This window comes from Dictyostelium purpureum, assembly GCF_000190715.1.
Source record: "Dictyostelium purpureum unplaced genomic scaffold DICPUscaffold_157, whole genome shotgun sequence".
Lineage (NCBI taxonomy): Eukaryota > Evosea > Eumycetozoa > Dictyosteliales > Dictyosteliaceae > Dictyostelium > Dictyostelium purpureum.
In genome coordinates this window covers 32,085-52,591 of record NW_003519494.1, presented here as the reverse complement: position 1 = coordinate 52,591, position 20,507 = coordinate 32,085, and the positions used below count along the sequence as shown (strand labels likewise).

At 23.7% G+C, this 20,507-nt stretch overlaps 7 protein-coding genes across 7 annotated transcripts; 5 read left to right on the top strand and 2 right to left on the bottom strand.

The window, feature by feature from the left end:
* Positions 1-1,233: 1,233 nt before the first annotated feature.
* On the bottom strand, positions 1,234-2,199 carry DICPUDRAFT_34999 (uncharacterized protein; the record flags this gene model as incomplete). The annotated part of the gene is made up of 1 exon (XM_003288981.1): positions 1,234-2,199. One exon carries the CDS (start codon positions 2,197-2,199, stop codon positions 1,234-1,236), a length of 966 nt encoding a protein of 321 aa, XP_003289029.1.
* A 1,211-nt stretch (positions 2,200-3,410) lies between these two features.
* Positions 3,411-5,689, bottom strand: DICPUDRAFT_34997 (uncharacterized protein; the record flags this gene model as incomplete). The annotated part of the gene is made up of 2 exons (XM_003288980.1): positions 3,411-4,526; positions 4,613-5,689. 2 exons carry the CDS (start codon positions 5,687-5,689, stop codon positions 3,411-3,413), a joined length of 2,193 nt encoding a protein of 730 aa, XP_003289028.1.
* Positions 5,690-9,031: 3,342 nt separating this feature from the next.
* On the top strand, positions 9,032-10,207 carry DICPUDRAFT_153352 (uncharacterized protein; the record flags this gene model as incomplete). Its single annotated transcript, XM_003288993.1, has 1 exon — positions 9,032-10,207. The coding sequence occupies one exon, from the start codon at positions 9,032-9,034 to the stop codon at positions 10,205-10,207; it is 1,176 nt and encodes a 391-aa protein (XP_003289041.1).
* Positions 10,208-10,942: 735 nt separating this feature from the next.
* Positions 10,943-12,154, top strand: DICPUDRAFT_35027 (uncharacterized protein; the record flags this gene model as incomplete). Its single annotated transcript, XM_003288992.1, has 3 exons — positions 10,943-11,084; positions 11,151-11,854; positions 11,927-12,154. The coding sequence occupies 3 exons, from the start codon at positions 10,943-10,945 to the stop codon at positions 12,152-12,154; spliced, it is 1,074 nt and encodes a 357-aa protein (XP_003289040.1).
* An 803-nt stretch (positions 12,155-12,957) lies between these two features.
* Positions 12,958-14,841, top strand: DICPUDRAFT_153350 (uncharacterized protein; the record flags this gene model as incomplete). The annotated part of the gene is made up of 4 exons (XM_003288991.1): positions 12,958-13,295; positions 13,384-13,697; positions 13,789-14,000; positions 14,083-14,841. 4 exons carry the CDS (start codon positions 12,958-12,960, stop codon positions 14,839-14,841), a joined length of 1,623 nt encoding a protein of 540 aa, XP_003289039.1.
* Positions 14,842-15,936: 1,095 nt separating this feature from the next.
* DICPUDRAFT_153349 (uncharacterized protein) lies at positions 15,937-18,469 on the top strand (the record flags this gene model as incomplete). The annotated part of the gene is made up of 2 exons (XM_003288990.1): positions 15,937-16,299; positions 16,442-18,469. 2 exons carry the CDS (start codon positions 15,937-15,939, stop codon positions 18,467-18,469), a joined length of 2,391 nt encoding a protein of 796 aa, XP_003289038.1.
* A 747-nt stretch (positions 18,470-19,216) lies between these two features.
* On the top strand, positions 19,217-20,495 carry DICPUDRAFT_92221 (uncharacterized protein). The gene has a single exon (XM_003288989.1). It carries the CDS (start codon positions 19,230-19,232, stop codon positions 20,472-20,474), a length of 1,245 nt encoding a protein of 414 aa, XP_003289037.1. The 5' UTR covers positions 19,217-19,229; the 3' UTR covers positions 20,475-20,495.
* Positions 20,496-20,507: the final 12 nt, after the last annotated feature.

Genomic DNA, 20,507 nt, shown 5'->3' with positions numbered 1-20,507 from the left:
AAAAATATGAAATTTATTTTTAAATTTTATAAAAAAATATTTATTTTTGTAAAAATATTTTTATTATTTCTATTATTACAATTGTTATATTTATTATAATAATTGATTGATCTACACAAAAAACTACCTATAGGTGTTAACACATATGATTCAAAATAAAAAATAAAAAAAAAAATTGCAAATAATTTTTTTATTTTTTAAAAATTTTTTTTTTGGGTGTTTATTTATTTCAGTATATGGTATGGTTGGGAGAAACTCCCCAATATTGATTTAATCATCGACACATATGAACCCTTAATATTTTAAAAGAAAACTGTTGATAATGGATTAAAAAAATAATAAAAAAAATACGAAAGAAAAGATTTGAAGTAGTTGGTCGAATGTTGATTGGTTAAATTTGAAAAAAAAAATAAAAAAAAAAAAATAAAAATATATTTCTCATAATCAATTTTAAAACAATCATAAAAAAAAAAAAAAGATATTTTTATAGTTAAAAATTGGTTCTTTTTTAAACCCTTGTGTTGCCCATTATTTTAGTGTGTTTATATAAATGGTCATTATATGGTCTGAAAAAAATGAAAAAAATAAAATTAAAAAAAAAAAAAAACCGAATAGATTCTAAAGTTTTGAGATTTTTTTTTTTTTATTATCATAATCAAAGTGATTGATTGAACCTATCCAATTAATCTTTGCACTAGTCGAATAATTTAATAATAACCTCTTTTTTATTTTGCTATGATACGTTGGTTCAAAGACACACAAAAACAATAATTAATAATATTTTATTAATTTCAAAAGACGATAAAACAATAACACACGACACCCCCATGCAAATTTTGCCAATGAAAAAAATTTAATGTTAAAAAAAAAAATAAAGACTCGTACGAGGCGCGTTATTAAGCAAATAAATATTTTTTATTGGGCCCAATAAAATGATTTCTAAAAAAAAAATAATAGTCTTTTGTATTTTTTTTATTTTTTTTATTTTTTTTAAATATTTTTTTTATTTTTTTTTTTTTTATAAAAAAAAAAGGTTGATAAATCTTGGCTGCCCAAGATTAAAAAAAGAGAAAATAGAACAGATTATTTTAATCGTTTATTGTAAAATTTTTATTTTTTAAATATATTATTGTTTTATTTTTTTTATTTTTTTTTTGATTGGTTGGTGGTTTTGATATTTACATTTTTGTACACATAATTAATTATTATCATCTATTATTACTATTATTATAATTATAATTGAACTAATTTTAAAGATTCATCATATAACCTCTTCGAATTGTTAAAGTCACTGGCAAACCCTGATGGCGATTTTTCTTTGTTAATAAAAAAGTATTTTCCTTTTTCATTATTTTTATTTAACGACAAAGCAGCCAAGCTATTGGCCATTTCATTTAATGGATTGGAAATAAAAAATAATATTATTGGTAGTATAATATTTTTCACAAAAAAACCATAATCCCGACTTAACGAGGTTTTAGCAGAGCCTGGGTGCAAATAATTGACTTTGACTCTATTATGTGGGTTTTCCTCGTCCAATCTCTTTTGTAGCTCTCTGGCAAACAATACATTGCATAGTTTTGATTTTCCATAGGCAGAAACATATGAATAATTGCTTTTTTTAACATTTAGTTGATCAAAATCTAATTTCTCTCTTTCATGCATCACCGATGTAACCAATACGATATTTCCTCCATGGACACTTTGCTTTAATTTGTCGATTAATAAATTGGTTAACAGAAATGGGCCTAAATGATTTACTGCAAATGTAGTTTCATAACCATCGATGGTAGTACTGTATGATGTGGCCATCAAACCTGCATTATTTACCAATATATCTAATGGTATTTCTAATTGAGTAAACTCTCTAACAAACCCTCTAATTGACTCGAATGACCCCAAATCCATTTTCATAATTGTAATATCTGCATCTTGATTTAATAACTTTAATTCATCTTTAACCCTTTCACCCTTTTCTATGTTTCTTACTGGTAAAATAAACTTTAATTCTTTACTATTATTTTTAACCAAAACATCTAAAGTAGATCTTCCAATACCATCTGTTGAGCCTGTAAAAACTATAACTTTTTTATTATTATTATTATCATTATAGTCAATATTATTATTCTCTATATTATTATTAAAATTATCATTATTTAATTTAATATCTTCAATATTAACCACACAATCATCAATCATCGTTTTTATCAGTTTTATTTTTTTTTTGAATTTTATTTTTGTGAGTTTTCTGAATAAATTTCTTTGGGTGGTTATTAAAAAATCGTGCTATTAAAGTAATATGTGAAAAAAAAATTAAAAAAATTAAAATAATAAAAAAAATTTAAAAAAAAATTTTAAATTAAAAAAAAAAAAAAACCATAGTTTTTAATAGCAAAATTCAAAATATCCTAATCACAGAGTGTATCCAATCAAAAAACAGATTGGGCCTTGGCCAATCCTTTAGAAAAATACAACAGCACAACCATAGCAAACGAGGTCAAAATCTCTTTCATGGATTGATTTTATTTTTCTATGGCTCACTTAAATATAAAAGAAAAAAATAATAATAAATAATTAAAAAAAAAAAATTTTAAAAAAAAAATAACAGATGAAAATGATTAAAAAATCGTTCGTTTTCTTTTTATTTCTGTTGTTGTATTGTTGTTGGTTTTTTTTTTTTATATTTTTGTTTTTTTTTTTATCTTTTTATTTTTTTTTTTCATATTTTTTTTCTTATATCCACAGTTTATTTTATCTCATATAAATTATATCTTTTTTGTATTTATTATTTTTATTTATTTATAAATATTGGAAAATTTAAATAAATTGGAATATGTAAACATATTTATATAAATATATAAATTCAAATCTATACCATAAATTTTTATAAAAAATATATATATTTTTAAACTATATCTTGTAATTCAATTTATTAAATATAAATGGAGTGGATCACACAAAATATGTTCTTTTTGGAAATCATAAAAAAAATATATTTAATTTTTTATATCTAAAACTACTAATACTAATACATCTTAATTATAGTCAAAAAATTAAAAAAGGCAAGTATAAATTATTGTTTTTTTGGTATTAATTATAATTGTACATTTTATTTTAAATAGAATGGTGTTTAAAGTATTTTTTTTTTTTGTTGTTTTATACTATATATATTTTTTATGGTTAAAAATGATTTTTAAAAATGATTTTTATTATTTTTAAATTTTATGTAAAAAAAATAAATAATAGAATTATTTATTTATTTATGTTCGCAAAGTGATTGTGAATATTTTTATATTTTATAATCTACAAAAAAATTGTTGTTGTGTGTGTGAATATGGGGGGGAGTGTTTGGGTGTTGTTTTTATGATTATTTAAATATTGTTAAAAAAAATTAAATATTGTTATTGGTTTTAGTTATTTTCGGTGGTTGGAGCTGATGATGGTGGTGAATCTTCATTATCATTTTCTATTGGCTCAGTTTCGTTATCGTCGATATCTGATACAGAATCATCGGTGAATTCTGCTAAAATAGTAGCACCAGTGACACCAGTGGCTGGAACGCTGGCTGGTGGTGGGGCAACAGATGATTCAGAATCATCAGAGAAATCATCGATCATATTACCTCTACGGTTAGTTCTTGTTCCACTGCTTTGTGAGTTTTTGCTTGCACTTTCAGCACGAGCTGTGGCTACATTGGATGGTTTCTTTGATTTGAACATGTCGTTGGTACCTTGTACACCATATTTGAATACTCTGTAGAATTTAGGAACGAAAAGAATTGCTAAAGCTGCGGTTGTAATAAAGAGACCAGCTACGCAAAGAATAATGGTTTCTGATTGTTTTTCTTGTGGAGCAACCATAAGTGGCACGATAACGAATAGACAGAAACTAATGGCATAGAGAGTATTTGCAATAGCTCTTGATTCGTTGAACTCTTCGATATCTACAATACGAATCTTCCATGAAACGAAAACACCAACTAATAAAAGAGCTGCAAAGTAACCGAGAATAGTGTAAAGAGTGGCAGCACCTTGACTGTTCATTTTACAAACCTTCATGAATTCGTATTTGCCGATTCCATCAATACCAGTTTCTTCAACCATTCTTAAGTCACCGACACCAGTTAAGATACCCATTAAAAGAACATTAACAAGTAAGAAAGCACCAACATATGGGAAAAGTTGATAATTGGTAATTTTAATTGCTTTTAATTCTGGATTGTCGAAAATTAACCAAATTCTAACGTTTTTAACTACTAAACTAGCAATTAAAGTTGTAAAACCGAGTGTAACTAACCAGAATCTGGCATTACATTGATGTGTAGAAACTGGACTAACCCAGATAATACCACCTAAATAAATAATAAGACCACCAAATAAGATAAAGTTTAAGAAAATTGGTGAAGCTGAACGAATTGATGGATTATCCTTGTAAATACCGATACCCAACATCATTAATAATACAATTAACATTAAAATACCAGATACAATTGAAATTGAATATTGAACAGAGTGACTTGGTTTGACCTAAAGGTAAGAAAAAAAAAAGAAATTTAAAAAAAAAAAAAATTAATATTAATTTTTAAAAACTATAAATATATATTTAGACTTACCTCGTCAATTGAAATATTATATAAACCCAAATATGTCATACCCTCTAATGGAGCATTGATATAGAAGAAAGCTGCAGTAGAAATACATCCTGTTGTTTTGTTGTATGGAAGGGAATAGTTGGCAAGATATGTGTTACAGTAATAGTAGTGATCCTTTCTTTGGTGATCTGTTAAATTCTTTACTTCGGTAAGAACTGCTTTTTTGGTATCATTTGAAATTGAAACACTGAAATCTAAATCGAAAAAGTTTTGATCAGGATTAGAGTTGAAATCAGCATACCATTTGGCGTTTGGAATTTGATTACCAGCATTGATTGGATCTAAATTGTACATAATATTTTTTGTAATTGGAAGATAATACTTGGTCCAATTGTAGGCATAACTATATAATACATTTTCACCGTGTACTGTTCTTTGTGGGAAACCGTTTGTACCCATAGCTTTTAAACCAGCGTCAATAACAGTGTTACCCAAGGAGAAATCATCAAGTGTATCAGCCAAGACATCACATTTATAATCGTTAATAAGACTTTCGGTGGCACGAACAGTGGCATCTGGACTTAAATAGGAACCAATATTGTAGTAGTAAAACTCGATATTTGGCTCGGCATGTTTAGCACCGACCCAGAAGGCATAGACGAAAGAATCATTATTGTTAGCAGCAGCACCTGGGGAAAGGAAACCAATTTTTTTGGTTTTAGATTCGAGACCGGCAAGATAACCACTGATATAATTGGATGAAGCATAATTATAAGTGATTTGAATGGTGTTATTGGTTACAGCACCACTACCTCTAACAAGGAAATAGGTGTGGGATGTGTTTAAAAATTCTTTAGCTAAATTTAAACATGGTGTTGAATGTTCAACAGATGAACAAATAACAAAATCGACAGTTCTATCTCTAACCCAATCTCTAAGTAATGGATCAACTTCTTCACCTGTTACAACATAGTATTCTGATGCTTCGATATTTAATGCTTTTGAAACACCAATTCTACCTTGATTGATCATATTATTAAAACCTAAATCTGAAGCTGGGCCAGTTGCTAAAACAACGATTCTAAATGGCCTGGTCATATCCCTGCTGATTGGTCTTGGTGACTCTTGTGCTTGTACATTATAATCTATATTACAAAGTGTTACAATTAAAAAAATTATAAAAAATGAAATAACTTTTAAGCTTATCATTTTTTATTATTTTTTAATATAATATTATTTATTATATACTATATTATTATATTATTATATTATTATATATTAGTTTAATGATTTTATTATATATGTTTGTGTATTGTTGGTATTAATAATTATGAATTTATAATTATTTTCAAAAAAAAAAAATTATTTAAAATTTTAATCTTTTATTTCGCTAATATTCTATTTTATTAAAAAAAAAGGGAATTAATAAACAATTATAATTTTAGCTATTTATTATTTATTGTACATTAAAAATATAAAATAAATAAATCAAAGAAATAAAAAAAAAAAAAAAAAAAAAAAGGAATGTATAAAAAACAAAAAAAAAAAAATATTTAAAAGTACGTTTAAACAATGAAAGAAAACAACGAATAGTAAACACAACAAAAGAAATAATAATATGTATCCAATTAAAATTTTATATACAAAAAACGATTAACAAGTGACAGGTGTAATGCAAAACGGTAATTTTTTTTTTGAAATTTTTTTTTTTTTATTTTTATTTTTTTTATTTTTATTTTAAACTTTTTTCTAATAGATCTAAAATAAATATTAAAAAATTAAATAAAAATAATACAAAAATAACTATAATTATTATTTTAGTTATTCTTTATTAACAATAGCAAAAGCCTATTAAATTATTTATTTTTTATAAAAAAAAATAAAATAAACACACAAATCAAAAAAAAATAAAAAAATGTGCTTAAAAAAAAATAAGAAATTATAATATCTTTTTATTTTTTTTTTGGGGTTTATTGAGATAAATATGTTTAATTAACACATACACAAAGATAGAGAATGATATTATGATATTATTACAATGAAAAATAAAAGAAAAAAAAAAATTAACAGTTTAAATTTAAATTGATTGGTGGTCTCAGTTTTTTTTTAGTAGTTGAAAACCTATTATTATAAAATAAAAAAAAAATAAAAAATAAAAAAAAAAAAAAATAAAAAAAATAAAAAAAAAAAAATAACTGCGCATATCCCCATTACTGTGTTAATGCCACACCAAAAAAAAAATAAAAAAAAAAAAATAAATCAAAAATATTAATAGTTAAATGTATGATTGGAAAAATATCTGAATTATTTTTTTTTTTTCAAATTTTTTTTTTTTGATTAATACGGACGATAATACGATTATTTTCTTGATTTTGCTTTTGGCATTAAAAAAATAAGTCAAATTTTTAAATTAATGTAATTTTTTGACAATATTAATGTGATTTTTGTGGGTGCTTGAGATAGGGCACCGCAGAGGTTTGGAGTTTTATAATAAAATGATTGAGATAAAAAATAAAAAAAATAAAAAATAAAAAATAAAAAAAGATATATTTTTACACACCACTAAATCTTAATATTTGCAACAAAAAAAAAAAAAGCCATTATATATTAATATTACTTACTTTTGCTATAGAGTAAAAAAAAAAACTCTGTTAATGGAGAATAGTATATGTGTCGTGCGAAATGGGTGACTTGTACAAATTTATTATTATATTTTAATTATTATTTTTATTAATTTTTTTTTTCTAAAATGATTTTATTAAATTAATATTGATTAATTATTGATTATTTTATTATAAAATTCGTTTGATATATTGAATCTATAATATTGAAAAGTTGTTGTTGTTGTTATACATAAATAAATATATATTTTAAAAAAATTATTTACAATAACAATTTAAATAATAATTATGTATTTGTTTTTTTTATATGGATAGATAATACAGATTTATACAAAGAACAAGACAAAAATAAAAAAATGAAAAAAAAAAAAAACAATTTTATCAAAAAAACTTTTTTTTTTTTTTTTTTTTTTTTTCAAAATAACTATATTTTTTTTTTAATTGCAGTGGCTAAAAATGCACCCACTTTCTCATTATAATCACCAAAGGAACGATAAAATAAAGATTTTCTTAAAAATGAAAAGATACATCCAATCATTACAAGCTTTAATCTGAAAAATATTTGATATTATATATATTTAAAAAAAATAACCAATGAAATTTATTTATGAAGAACTAAAAATAGTTTCAGTCGAGTTTTGTGAATGTTGAGTGGATAGTAAAAAAAAAACAACCCAAAAATTTATATTTTATGGGGCCTTATCACCAAGGACCTCGACCCATTTTAAAATTTTTTTTTTTTAAATTTTTATTTTTATTTATTTTTATTTTTTTTTTATTTTTTTTCCAACTGTTATTTTTGTTGTTTTCTATAATCGTTTAATTATTTTGATTTTTTTAAATCACCAAATGATCGTTTGCAGTTTTGTAAAACTGATTAATTAAAAACAATTATTTTTCATTATTTATTATAATAATTGGAACAATGTGTGAAACCACTTTAAAAAAAAATATATTCACACACCATTAAGTTTTTACATATCTATTTTTTTCGATAAAACTAAATTTAGTGTATTGTCACAATATCTTTATTGTAAAATCAGTATCCAAAAAATTAAATGTGTTGTTTTAAAACAAATAAAATGATTATATTATTTATAGCAGCTGTTACCCATAATATAATTAAATAAAATAAATGTAATAAAAATAAATAAATAATAAATGAATAAAAATTAAATAAATAAATAATTAAATAAATAATTAAATAAAGGTTAAATAAATAAATAAATAGGTTTAGATAATAGGAGGTTTTTTTTATTTTTTTATTTTTTTTTTATTTATACTATTTTTGTGAGTGGGGATTATTGGACCGTTTTGGTGTCTCTAAACATTTGAAAAGATTGAGAGGGTATTTATTGCACCCAATAAAATTACTTGCCCATTTTTTTTGATAGTTTAGTTTTCTTGAAGTAACATTGGAAATCCACACCACTAAACTAAAAAGCAAGATTTGGATCGAAATTGATTGGTAAATTATTATTTTAACAAGGATATTATAATTTAAATAGATATATAAAATAAAACTATTTATATCAATAAGGTTGATTTATAACCTTAAAGAAAATTTAAAATTAAATAAAAAATATGGATGTGTTTTCGATAAAATAATAAATTAATTTAAATTTTATTTTTAAATTATTTTTTTATTTTTTTATTTTTTTTTAAAAATTTAATAAAATTTTTTTTTTTTCATTTTTTCAAAATTTTAGTTTATTAAATTTAAAAATCATCATACACCGTCAACATAATATCGATATAATATAATATAGTAATAAATAATAATATAATAATAGTATACTTTCAATATAAATAATAAATAATGATAAGCGAAACCAAAAAAATTGAAATTAATTTAAAAAGATTAATAACATCTTGTGAAAAGATAATATCAGAAGATGATAGAGTTAATGTTGCAAATGGGGATGGTGAAATGAAGCCTATAGTTATCGACAATACATTTACAGTAGAGAAATATATACCTATAATGCTTTCACTTTTTATGCAGTTAGAGGAAAAGTATTCTGAACAAACTAAACAGCAACAACAACAATTACAACAACAACAGCAACAACAATCACCATTTCAAATGGCAAAGCAAGCTGTTACATTATCCTCACCCCTATCATCACCTAAATCAACAACACCACAGGAAAATGAAGACACTTTTCAATTAACTAAAGAGATATTAAATGAATATTCAAGAAAGATTGATGTTATAGTGGGTTTAGTTAATAAGGGCAAATTAAATTCACCAATTTCTACAAAACCTAGTATAATACGTTTACAAGCAAGCAATTTAACACATAATAAAAAGATGAATGAAATTCACACCGTTATGAAAACTAGAAACAAGCAAGAACAAAAAAAAATTGATTTATTAATTCCAAATAATAGCGGCTATGCCACAGCAGGAGGTAGTGGATCAAATATAAATAGCGACGAATATAGCAGTTTCAGAAATACAAATTCAAATACATATAGTGACAACACATTACCACAACAAACTACTACAGTAAATTACATAAAAACAACATCACCAAACAACACGGCATCCATATTATCACCAACTATAAAATACAGAAACAAATTTCAAAATACAAACTCTCAGTTAAAATCTCTATTGGGTGACAGGGGTAGCAAATTTCTAAATTTAGAAGAGGAGGAGGATATAGATGAGGATTCTTTTGAAAAAAGAACTCAAGAGCAAAGAAAACTTCAAGAGAATTTTGCAGAAGAGTTGTTAGGCCTTTCAAAAAATTTAAAAAACCATTCAAGTGATATGTCTAGAAAACTAAACGAAGAAGATAAAAAAATAGATAAACTTAATCAATTAATGGATACTAGCAGTTCAAAAATCGATCGTCAAAATCAAAATTTAAAAGATTATACATCAAGAAGTACAAGAGATACATTAAACTATTGCCTTATTATAGTCTTTGTTTTAATTTTATTCATTGTGTCATATTTAGTAATTAAATTCTTTAGTAAATCATAATCAAATAAAGATTTGGTTTTTAAAACTTAAAAGTTTTAATTAATTATAATTTTTTTTTTTTAAACATTATATGATAAGAAATTATATTTTGAATGGTTATATCTAAAAAAAACCATATTTGGGCTAATTAAAAATAAAAAACCCCTTTTTACATAATTTTTTTAAAAAAAAAGATTGCAAAAGGGTTAAATCCCGTTTTTGCATTTTATTATTGTAATTAAATAAATAAAATATTAAAAGAAATAAATGGAGTTTTTGGTAATAAAAATTATTTATATTAATATATAAAAAAAAAAAAAAAATAAAAAATAAAAAAATAATTTATTTTTAATTTTTTTATATTTTCAAAATCTAAATTTTCAAACGAAATATTTCACAAAAAAAAAGTTTTCAAAAACTCCTTAGGTCAAAAATTAATTTAAATAGTTTTGTTATCTATATTTATATAATTACAGAATTGTACTATCAATTAATATACAAATATTAAATCAAATTGTTTTTTTTTTTTTTTCATTTTTAAAAAAAATTGTTTTTTTTTATAAAATTTTTGTAAATAAATACACACCACACACTCGCACAAATTTATACACATAGAATAATAAATAATAAAATAGTATAGCAATTTTTAATTTCGATTTAAATTATATTATTTTTCATAATAAGATATAATAATAACTACCATATATATAAACATAAAATAGATATATTGATAAAAAATATAATATAAAGTGTAAAATGATTCCTGTATTGACAGCATTTTTATCATTTATATTTTTATCGTTTGCTTCATGGTGTATAGGTGAAGGTGGTGAAATTTTAGGTAAAAAATATGATGCATCTATTATAGGTGGCTTAATTATTGCATGGCTTAATACTGGTATGTATAGTCAAGTATTCATGTAAATGTGTATTTTTATTAATTTAAAATTTTTTTATACTATAGCGCCAGAGGCAATTTTTTTTATAACAGCACTTAGTAGCGATAATACAAGATTTGCAGTAGGAGCAGTTAGCGGTAGTAGCATTGTGGTATGCACAGTTGCATTGGGATGCTGTATAGTTTTAGGTACAAGAAAGAGAAAAGCAGGTACAGTTCAATTACAACCACCAGTCAAAAGACAATGTTTAATTTTACTGTGTTCAATTATAATACCATTGGCAATTTTATTAACTGGTTATAACATATTTTTTGGATGTATTGGAGTACTCTACTATGTAGTATTTATTGGATACTCACTTTTCCACAAATTACCAGAGGATGAAAAAAAAGAGGACGATATTGAAATGGGAATTAATCAAAATGGAGCCGATCCAAATAGCACTGACAATAATAAGGAAGAGGAGGACCATGAAGAAGAGGAGGAAGAGCATGACGAACCACTCTATAAAGGTGTATTTTATTTATTTTTAGGTGGTCTTTTAATTTGCTATTTCAGTAAACCTTTCATTGACTCAATTGTATCGTTGGCCTCTTCTTGGGAGGTTAATCCAATCCTTTTAGCCTTCTTTTTAGCACCCATAGCCTCTGAAATGCCAGAAATTTTAGAGTCCATTTCATTATCTCGAAAAGGTAATTCCCAAAGTATAAATATTGCATTTTCAAATTTAATTGGTGGTACCATTACAAAAACAACTTTATTAATGGGTGTAAGTTTAATTTAATAAATTATATATAAAAAAGATAGGCCTATTAATCATTATTCATTTCATACATTACAGATCTTTTGCTTCTTTGGTGTTGTCAAGGGTTTTGAATGGGAATCACCAACCTATTCATTAAGTTTATTATTATTAACTATTTGTGCCGCATCAGCAGCAGGTATTGGATATTTCGTACCTAAAATCAAACAAACACATGGTCTACTTTTATTTGCTATTTTTTCAGTAACAGGTATTATTCAATACTGTTACAATATAAACATCGATGATGCCATAGCAGCCGTTTAAACCACAAAAAAGAAATATTATATAGATATTTCCTTTTAAAAAAGGTCATAAAAAAAAAACAAATAAATAATTTTAGTTTATTATAAAACTCATGATATTTCTTTTTTAATTTTAATTTCTATTTTTTTATAAATATGTAAATATGGTTTGTGTGTGTTAATTATAAAATTAAAAATATTTTAAATGATTTTTAAAATTTTAATTATTAAATCCAAATAAAAAGTAAATGGTAATTAATTCACAATACATTATTTGGTATTTTAATAAACAAAAATCAAAAAATAACCTAAAAATAAATCATAACGGTAAAGTAAAAAAAAATTTTTTGTTTTTTTTTTAAATTTTTTTTTATTATTTTTTTTAAATTTTTTTCACACACAAACATAAATTTCATATTATAAAAAAAAAAAAAAAAAAAAAGATAATAAGTTATTTTTATTTAATTTTATTTTCAAAGAAATATATTTTAAATCTAAATGTTATCTTTCTATAAAATAAAACTACTTTAAAAAAAAAATATTTTTAAAGTATATAATAGTTGATAGTATTTGAATGTGTTGTATAAATAATAATAACAGTAATAACAGTAATAATAATAGATAATAATTCAATCAGTATCAAAAATCATTACTATACCAAATCAAACAATTGTACATATATATATATAAATCTCATCACCACATCACCTCATCACATATTCGATTGTATAACATTCAAATAAAAAAAACACACATTGTATATAAATCATATATAAAAAAATTGTAAAAAATAATAAATAGAAAAAATAAAAAACAAAGAAAAAAATGGAAGAATGGCTCAAGATATTAGGTATTATTGAATTTATTGTTGCATTGGTAGTATTGTTATTTTTAATTGGTGTTATAGCTATAATTACAAAGAATCGACACATTGAATTTAATCAGTATTGGAAATCAAGAACATTGATCGCAAGTTCAGCATTCATATGGGTTATATTTTTGTTATTGGGTAACGAGTATTTGTGGAGTTCAAAAGAAGGTATATTTGGAGTAAAAGAATCGCACTCTAGAGCTATTTGTGCATTACATGTATTTTTTACAGTTGGGTTGGCCGAGCCTTTATTCTTTCTAATATTTTTATTTACAATTAAATCAAAGACAAAGTAAATATCTTTATGGCATATTATTATTATAATTATAATTATTATATTTTATAAAACAAGGGTACTAATTTATTTTTCATAATTTTAGTCAGGATAAAGAAAATAGTAATACACAAAATAATCTTCGTAGTAATGGTAGTCATCGTATGGAAATGATTAAAAATAAATGGTTTAGGTTTCAAGAGCCAAATACATATGTTTACGTTTGGTCATTGGTTTGCACATTACCTTTAGTTATCATTCATTTAATATTGTTGATATTAGATGCCACAGACGTAACAGAGCCAAGAGGAAATCAATATTTATTTACAGTTTATGATTCAAAAGAACAAAAATGCTCTGTACCAATCATTAGTACTGGTGCATTTGCTGTATTCTTTGTAATATTTTTATTCTTTTTTGGTAATTATTAATATAGCACATACTATATTTCAAATATAAATATTGGCACATATATATCTAACCATTATCTCTTATTATTTTAAATATTTAGTTATTGTATCAAGAAATTTTTCAAAATCAATTATTAATCGTTCTTTAATAAATAGAATTAGAATATTACAGTTTTCATTTGTAGCATTTTTACCATTAGAAGTTGCTATTCGTGTGGTATTAATTTTTACAACCAATATTGGTGATGCTACTCCTGCATTATTTAATGCATTCTTTTTTGTTGATATTATAGTATTATTAATCGGTGTTTTGGTATGTATATTAATAGTAGTAATAGCTATTAAAAACCATAATGTTTGTTTACTAATCATTTGTTTTTTTGTAATTTTATTAGGAATTTGCATTATTCCCAATTTTAGATTCATTAGGATTTTATTCAAGTTCAATTAGAATGTGGAAATTTAAGAATATTATGGGTAAAAATAATGGTCAAACTAGAAATAAAGCAACTGATGAAAATGATGACCATATTTTATTAACATCGATACAGACAAATACAAACACACCAACTAGTATAAGTGAAGATAAAGCAACTAACGGTGCCATTTTAACACCAACAGGCAATAATGAAAAAATAGCAGTACCAAACGATAACAATAAAAACGAATTAATAAATAATAATAATAATAATAATGATAGCAACAACAATAATAAATCAAATGCTTTTAGTAATATTGAAATAGATAATAATAATAGTCATCAGAGTACAAATATACATCAACAAAGTGAATTAGAAAAATTAAAAATTAAACATAAATCACCTATTTTCGATAGAGTAAGAGACACTGAGGATGTTAATATACCACCACAGCCATTATCAACACCATTATCCTCAGTTTCATCTAAATCATCTCATTTAGAACAAGTTATAAATTCAAATTCAGTTGAAAAGAAAAAGAGAAGATTTAGCTTATCAAGTAAAAAGAGATCCTCTTCCTCCTCATCTTCATCCTCACCTATTGTAGTCACCCCAATTTCACAATCTCCACCACAACAATCAACTTCCCAAAATGTAAGATACCTTCATCAAACTCCAGTCGATAACTTTAAAGATCAACTATTTAAATATTCAAATCAACAAAACTATAAATAAAATAATAGAAACAACAAAACAAAATATATTTAAAATATACATATATATAAAAATATTATATATATTTATATATTTATTTATTTATTTACATATACAAATAAATTTTTTTTTTTAATAATTTATTTATTATTTATTTGTTTATTTATTTATTTGGATTGTTTAACCGAATATTCCAAAATTGTTTAAACTATATTATTTAAATGAATAAATAATTCTTTATATTGAAATGATGAAATTAATTATTATTTATTAATTTTTTATTTAATTAATTATTTATTTAATTATTTTTTTTATCTGGGGTATTGAAAGATATATTAAATAATCTAAAAATTTATTTTTAAAATGGTGTTAGTTCATAAAAAATTTTTTTTTAAAAATGTCATCATTCATATATTAAAAAGATGCATATTGGTTTTACAAAATTTTATTTATTTTTTGTACACCCCATCTCTTTTAAGAATAGTATTTAAACCTTGCTAATTGCACAATAGTATCGATAAATTTGCAATAAGTTAACAAATTTAGAAAATTGATGCGAATATGTGGGAAATTAAAAAAAAATTTTATATCGTTTTAATTTAAAATATTTTTTTTATATTTTTATTTAAAAAAATAATAATTTAAAAAAATGGATAAAAAAAAATAAAAAAAAATATTTTTTAATTAAAAAAAAAAAACCTTCTTCCAGATTCTCATATAACTGTTCCATTTTTATAATAAATAGTTATTAAAATTATTTTATATATATTAATAAATATTAATTTACACACAAAAAAAAAAAAAAAAATAATTTAATTTTTTTTAAAAAAAATAATTAATAAACAATAAAATTATCCGCCACACACAAATAATACATAGGCAAACAAACACACAATACTTTTTATATGTGTTTTTTTTTTTAAAAAATATTTGTTATCACTAAATTTTATAAATAGTAATAATTGTACATTTTTCTAATTAATAAATTATAACATTACTTTAATTTTAAATATATCATTTTTAATTTTTTTTTAGTCTTGATATTTTCTTTTTTAATTTTTTACTAAAAATATATTTTTTATAAAACTAAAATAATAATCTAAAAAAAAAAAAAAAATGATTCCCTCACATAATATTAAATCAATAAAAAATCTCAATAAATTATTTAATTATAATAGTAGTAATATAGTTATACAGTCTTTTTATAGCAATAGCATATCAAATAATAGTAATATAGTACACAATAAAAACGATATATATACATTCAATAACAATAAAAATGAAAATAAAAATTATATTAATAATATTAATAGTAGTTTTAAAAGTATAATATTTAATAATGAAAATAAAAAGAGTGGTAAATTATTTTTTTCAAGTCATGTAAAAGAGGATGTCGGGGATATGAAGAAAACGACAATTTTAGACATTAAAAAGAAGTATAAAGATAATGTTCCAATTTCAATGGTTACTGCTTATGATGTCAGTAGTTCTAAAGAGGTCGATAGGGCTGGTATAGATATGATTTTAGTGGGTGATTCTTTGGGAATGGTAATATATTTATATTTATTTTTTAATTTTTTTTAAATTTATTTACTAATATTTTCATCAAATATTTTAATAGGTAATGTTGGGTGAAAAGGGTACAACAAATGTCACAATGGATCAGATGATACATCACTGCAGGGCAGTCATGAAGGGTAGTAAAAGATCATTTGTCGTCGGGGATATGCCATTTGGTAGCTTTGAGACATCACCAAGTGACGGAGTCAAAAATGCAATTCGATTAATAAAAGAGGGTGGAGTTGATGCAATTAAATTAGAGGGTGGAAAAAGACAAAAAGAAACAATTAGGGCCATTGTAAATGCTGGTATACCCGTAGTTGGCCATATTGGTTTAACACCACAAACCGCATCAAATTTGGGTGGATTTAAGTTACAAGGTAAAACATCAGAGGAGGCTTTATCAGTACTAGAGGATGCTAAAGAATTACAGGAGGCAGGTTGTTTTGCAATTGTTCTAGAAATGGTTCCCGAAGCAGTTGCATCATCGATTACACAACTATTGGATATTCCAACGATTGGAATAGGTGCTGGTAATGGAACAAGTGGCCAAGTTTTAGTTTATCACGATATGTTGGGGTTATATTCCGATTTTGTTCCCAAGTTTTGTAAACAATATGCTAACCTTTCAGATACAATCAACAATTCATTAAAGTCATTTAAAAGTGAAATTGAAACTAGAGCTTTTCCATCACCAAGTCATTCATTCTCTATGAAAGAATCAGAGTTAAAGTTATATTGGGAAAAAATTCAAACATTAAATACAAATAAAATAAACGACAATAAACAAATGAACGAGTTTTATGATTCAGTATTATCAACAAATAAAAATATTATCAGTCAAAATAATTTATTAAAAGAAAAAAAGAATAGTATTAATAGCAATAGCAATATAAATAATATAAATAGTAATATAAAAAATAGTGTTAATAATATTGATAGTAAAAATAATAATATTAATAATATAAATAATAATATAAATAATAATATAAACAATAACAATACAAATAATGTTACACCAAATCAATTAGTAGTACCAGATAAAATGTCTTTTGGAAATAGTAATAAAAAGCCAAAAATTGCCGTAATTGGTGCAGGTGCAATGGGAAGTTTTTTTAGCGCAAAATTAGCAAAAAAAAATATAGCAGATGTTTGGATGGTATCTTCTTGGAAAGAACATGTGGATGCTATAAATAGAGATGGTTTAAAGTTTTATAATTTGGATGGTAAAGAAGAGAATGTTAAAGGTATTAGAGCAACATTGGATGGAATGCAGGTACTAAAGGATGGTCCACCCGATTTAGCATTAGTATTGGTAAAGAGTAATTCAACTAAACAAGCAGCAAATACAGCAGCTACAATTATTGGCGGTAATCCAAATGGTGCAGTAATAACCTTACAAAATGGAATTGGAAATAGAGAAGAAATCGAATCAGCTTTAAGTGATAGAGGATTGAAGAATCATGTATGGCAGGGTGTAACAAGTAATGCAGCTATTGTTGTGTCACCAGGTTTAGTTAAACAGACAGGTATTGGTGGCACATTCATCTCATCATCTTCATTTTTACAGTCTCAATTACCAAAACCAAGTACAATTGAAGAGAAGATTGCATTGGATACATTTAATTCAATTTTAAATGAATCAGGTGTACATTCAGATATCACATACAATGTTGAGGGTATGGTTTGGGGTAAAGTCGTGGCAAATGCAGCTATCAATCCATTAACAGCAGTATTGGGTGTACCAAACGGTGTTCTAATGGAAAATGAATATAGCAAAAATTTAATGAAAAAAATAATTCACGAAGCTATCGGTGTTTGTAATGCAAAGGGAATTAAATTGCCATATGGAGAGGATTCCGACGAAGCTTTTAAATATGTATCAGAAATTGCCTTTAAAACCGCCAAAAACTATTCAAGTATGCTTCAAGATGTCATCAGAGGCCAACCAACAGAAATTAAATCAATTAATGGTGTTATTGTAAAAGAAGGAGAAAAGTTCGATCTAGATGTTTCTCATAATAAAATGATAATGGAAATGGTTTTATCGGTATCAAACAGTAGAAAACAACAGCTAAAATTTATTTAAATAAAATTATTAGGTTGAATTATAATAATTTTTCCTTAAAGGTTTCAGCTATATTTTGAATATATATAAATGGTATGGCGAGATTAATATTGGTTTTTTATATTATTAAAAATTTTTAAATAAATATCTTTAATTTTTTATTAATATAAAATAATATGCTACCTATTTATCTTCCCAATATATTTTGAGAAATATTTAACTTTGGCTTATCTTTTATGTTAACATTATTTTTTTATATGGGAATATCTTAATATTTATTATGTATAATTAATATTATTTTCAAATAAATAATCTTCATTTTTTAAATCTTATACTTTTTTTATCTTTTGTTTTTAATATTTTAAATATTTAAACTTTTTTTTTTTTATATATTATGTTATATATATATAAAATAAATAGGGAAGTTTAATTTTTATTAACCATGGGGTTAAATATAATTTTGGCATATATTATTTTTATATTATTAATACTTAGGTTTGTAAGTATAAAATTTTAAGTACCAAATTAAAAATTAATTAAACTAACAATTACCATAGATATATATAAACAAAAGGTTTTCAAAAAATGATCCTATAAGACCTTCATGGATAGCAATACCAATATTTGGTCATTTTTATAATTGTAAGATATTTTATAGTTTTAATTTGTTAAATAATTATTCTAAACCTTTTTTTTATTAGGTGATTTTATGAAACCATTTTATGAAATTTCAAATTATACAAAGGATTTAACAAAAAAAAAAGTAATAGCATTTTGGTTTATGGATCAGTATATGTGTTTATTGTTACATCCAGATTCAGCAAGGGATTTTTTGGTAAAGAATGGTGATAATTTTTTAAATAGACCAATCATTTATACCAATCAGGTTTTATCTCACAATTTTTCAGGTTTATCACAGGCAAGAGATAAAAGGTGGGAGGCAACTAGAAACACATTTTCTTCATTATCTACAAATGTTTTATTGCGTAAAAAAACATATTATGTTGAAGAAAAAATAAAAGAAACAATTAATCATTTTGCAAATCATCAAATAGGAAATAAAATAAAATCATGGAAATTTACCAAACCTTTAATCATGAATATCTTTTATGAATATTTTCAAATATCAGAACCATTTGAACAAACAATGGTCGATCCAGAATGTTGGGAGTTAATAGAAGGGCTCTTTGATTTTGTTTCAAAAGCTCAAGGAAAACCTTTGCTCAATAGTAATGTTTTTGGTTTGTTTATTGGTTTATATCACAAGCTCTCAGATTTAAAGATATTAAAAAAATCATACAGTGTTATAAAAAAGAAACTTGTAGATCCCCATATGGACTCCATTGACAGAAATGCACCAAGAGATACCATTGACGAACTTATTCTATTAAATGAAAGTTACCCTAAGGAACAACAATTTGAACATAATGTAATAGCACCAATTTTCGATTTCTTAAATGCAGGTCTAAATTCAACAAGTATTTTAATGGAGTGGTTCTTATTAATTATGGCAAATCATCCCGAGGTTCAAGAAAAAATATATGAAGAACTTTCAACAATTAATAAAAGTTTTATTTCAACAAAGAATCGTTATAAAGATACACCTTACTTGAACTCTGTCATTAACGAAGTTATAAGATATAGACTCGGAACATCTACAGCACCAAGAGAAACAAAAGAAGATATCGAAATCGGTGGTATTTTTATTCCAAAGGGTTCAAGAGTTGCAATTTTAACCTCATCCATTTTTATGGATGAGGATTATTGGGAGAATCCACAACAATTTATAGCAGACCGTTTTATCGGCGAACCAAAGGGCCACATGGAAAGATTGCTTTTATATAGTGTTGGGAAAAGACAGTGTGTTGGAAAAAATTTAGCAAATGATATCAATTATCTATTTTGTTCAAATATGATATTAAATTTCAAGATAAAGTCATCAACAAATACAATCATTGATGATACACCAATTTTTAAATTAAATTCCTTACCTATATCTCATAAAATTATTTTAGAAAAGAGATAGAGTTTTAATAAAAAAATTTATAAAAAAAAAAGT

What these genes read in the sequence shown, in the direction of transcription:
- DICPUDRAFT_92221 (XM_003288989.1), top strand. Translation starts at nt 19,230, where the DNA reads ATGGATCAGTATATGTGTTTATTGTTACATCCAGATTCAGCAAGGGAT.